Source organism: Clupea harengus, chromosome 12 (assembly GCF_900700415.2).
Source record: "Clupea harengus chromosome 12, Ch_v2.0.2, whole genome shotgun sequence".
Lineage (NCBI taxonomy): Eukaryota > Metazoa > Chordata > Actinopteri > Clupeiformes > Clupeidae > Clupea > Clupea harengus.
This window is the reverse complement of record NC_045163.1, coordinates 29,351,916-29,354,159: the sequence shown is the minus strand read 5'-3', so window position 1 is coordinate 29,354,159 and position 2,244 is coordinate 29,351,916. Positions and strand designations below refer to the sequence as shown.

At 40.9% G+C, this 2,244-nt stretch overlaps 1 protein-coding gene across 1 annotated transcript; it reads right to left on the bottom strand.

Annotated features, from left to right (window-relative positions):
* Window positions 1-386: 386 nt before the first annotated feature.
* On the bottom strand, window positions 387-1,324 carry LOC105903847 (complement C1q-like protein 4). The gene is made up of 3 exons (XM_031578474.1): window positions 1,231-1,324; window positions 969-1,112; window positions 387-676 (listed from the first exon to the last, which is right to left on the bottom strand). Exons 1-3 carry the CDS (start codon window positions 1,322-1,324, stop codon window positions 387-389), a joined length of 528 nt encoding a protein of 175 aa, XP_031434334.1.
* Between the last annotated feature and the right edge of the window lie 920 nt (window positions 1,325-2,244).

The window sequence follows — 2,244 nt, the reverse complement described above, 5'->3', positions numbered from 1 at the left end:
AGTATTATTTTTAGTTCTCATAGAGTGAGGTTCAAATTCTCATTACATTTTCTGTGCATTCATGGTTTGGACTGAGACACTGTTCTTTGAAAAAGTCAGGGGAAAGGCTGGAGAATAACCCTCTTCACTCTGGACGCTGATCTCAGACTTTCCTGAGAAAGCTGGGAGGACCCCTAGGACTGTTTGTCTGTTGTTGGCAGTACCAAACCACACCGAAGCACAACCATAACTAACCTTCTGGTTAGTAACTTTAAAGTTTGGGATATGAGTAAAACAGAGAAAACAACTTTGGAAGATGCTGCTCATTTATTTATTACAGTTACATAGAAATATAATTCTATGGTTACATTTTTACTTATGTTTATCACAGTTTTCAAATGGCTCCCTCACATCTGACGAAGCAGATAACCTGTGAAGGTGTTAACATTGTGAAACTTGTTTGCTGCAATGTAGAATGTTTTGGGGAGTCTCATGTACACCCCGTCTCCAACCTTCAGCTGCAGAACCACTGAGTTGGAGGCATAGTCCTCATTATCACCTGCGTCCTGCCATTCCCAAACCATCAACACTTCTTCAGAGTTCTTCATCAGCTGGACACCGATGTCTTTCTCCTTCACCCAACTGTAGGACGTGAAGGTAAAGAAGTAGACTCCTTTCACTGGAGCAGTGAAGATACCTGTACAATAACAAAACAGTTGGCCGAACTGACTTGAGATTAAAGGTCGATTTTTTTATTTACTGTATGTACATACGTTAATTAAAAATGGGATAAAGTCAGGTTGCACCAAACATGAAACATGAGAAAAGAGTGCAAATATGAAACATGAAAAACAGTTCAAGATTTGATTGAAACATGCAGGTGATCCATAATCATGCTTAACCAATAACCAGAGCCCCGCAATTGCACTTGCTATTACACCTCCTTTAGTTTTGCTTTAAAGTATGCACACTGCCACCATAAAACATACCTGTTGCTGAATTATAGGCACCTCCAATATTGGTGATCACATTGTCATAAATGATTGTGGTGTCAATGCCGTAGGGTCCGATAGATTTAAAGCCATCAGGCCTGTCACTTGTATGTCGTAGAGCTGCAGTGAAGGCCACGAACCCTGAGCACATACACAGGGAAACACACAGGTCACAGAGATCAGAATCTCATCTTGTGTGTTATAACAATAACAAGAGTAGTGTTTGTCATTCTTGTGAAAAAATAATGATGTGGCTTACCTCCGTCTGTTTCCACACAACTTGCCATTGCCATCGGTGGATATCCAGTGACCAGCAACACTGGTGCAACCAGGAGCAGTATCAGACCTGCCATTATTAAGAGCTTTCTAGAGGTTGGAAACAGGGTATGAGTCTCCCTCTAACTGAGTTTGTTTTATACTCAAGAGTGTGACGGCCCAGCTAACCCCGCCCACGGGGCAGATGGGAATATTGGTTTTGTTTTGTCCTTGTCTCTGCTCAGGTGCGCGTGATTGGCTGGAGGATAAAAGGGCTACGAATCCAACATGGCGGTCTCTCTCTCCTCCTCACGGTTTTTGGCTTCCGTTGTGTTTTGTTTGTTGCTCCTATACTGTAGTGATGGCGAAATGAAGCTTCATGAACCTTTGAAGCTTTCCAGCCAAAACGTGTTGAAAAAAGGTTCACTACTCGAAGCATTGTTCGCTTTCTAGTGACACCTGCTGGTCAATAAAAATAAGGTGAGGGAAAGATTTTCTCGGGACAGTGAATTTGTTCAATTTGTTGGGGTGTGCAAGGCCTGCTAAAATAACATGCACACAAACGTATGGTGAAAAAAACATACCTCCATTAATTCAAATGTTGTTGTATGCGAATACAATGACAATAAAGGCTTTATTGTTCTATTCTTTCTTTTAATAATTGTTTGACTTAAATGTAGGGATTGTATGGTGGCACAACGGTTAGCGACGTCGCCTCATGCGCAGAACACTCAGGTTTGATTCCCAGTCATAGCGAATTTTAATCCGATGGTTTGATTATAAGCGCCTGCTAATTATCTTTACTCTCTTCTGTATGCCGTTGGAACAGAGGTTAGTTAAAGTGCTCTTGGAATACTGGTCAGTACTTTTGTAAAACTAAGGGTAGTGAGAGTGCTTCAACATGGAGGTGTTATTATTGTAACTCAGTTGCTTGTCACAGATCATACATTTCATCTACGAATAAAAAAGATAGTCATTAAACTAAAGGTCCGTGACAACATGAAATAACACAATAATA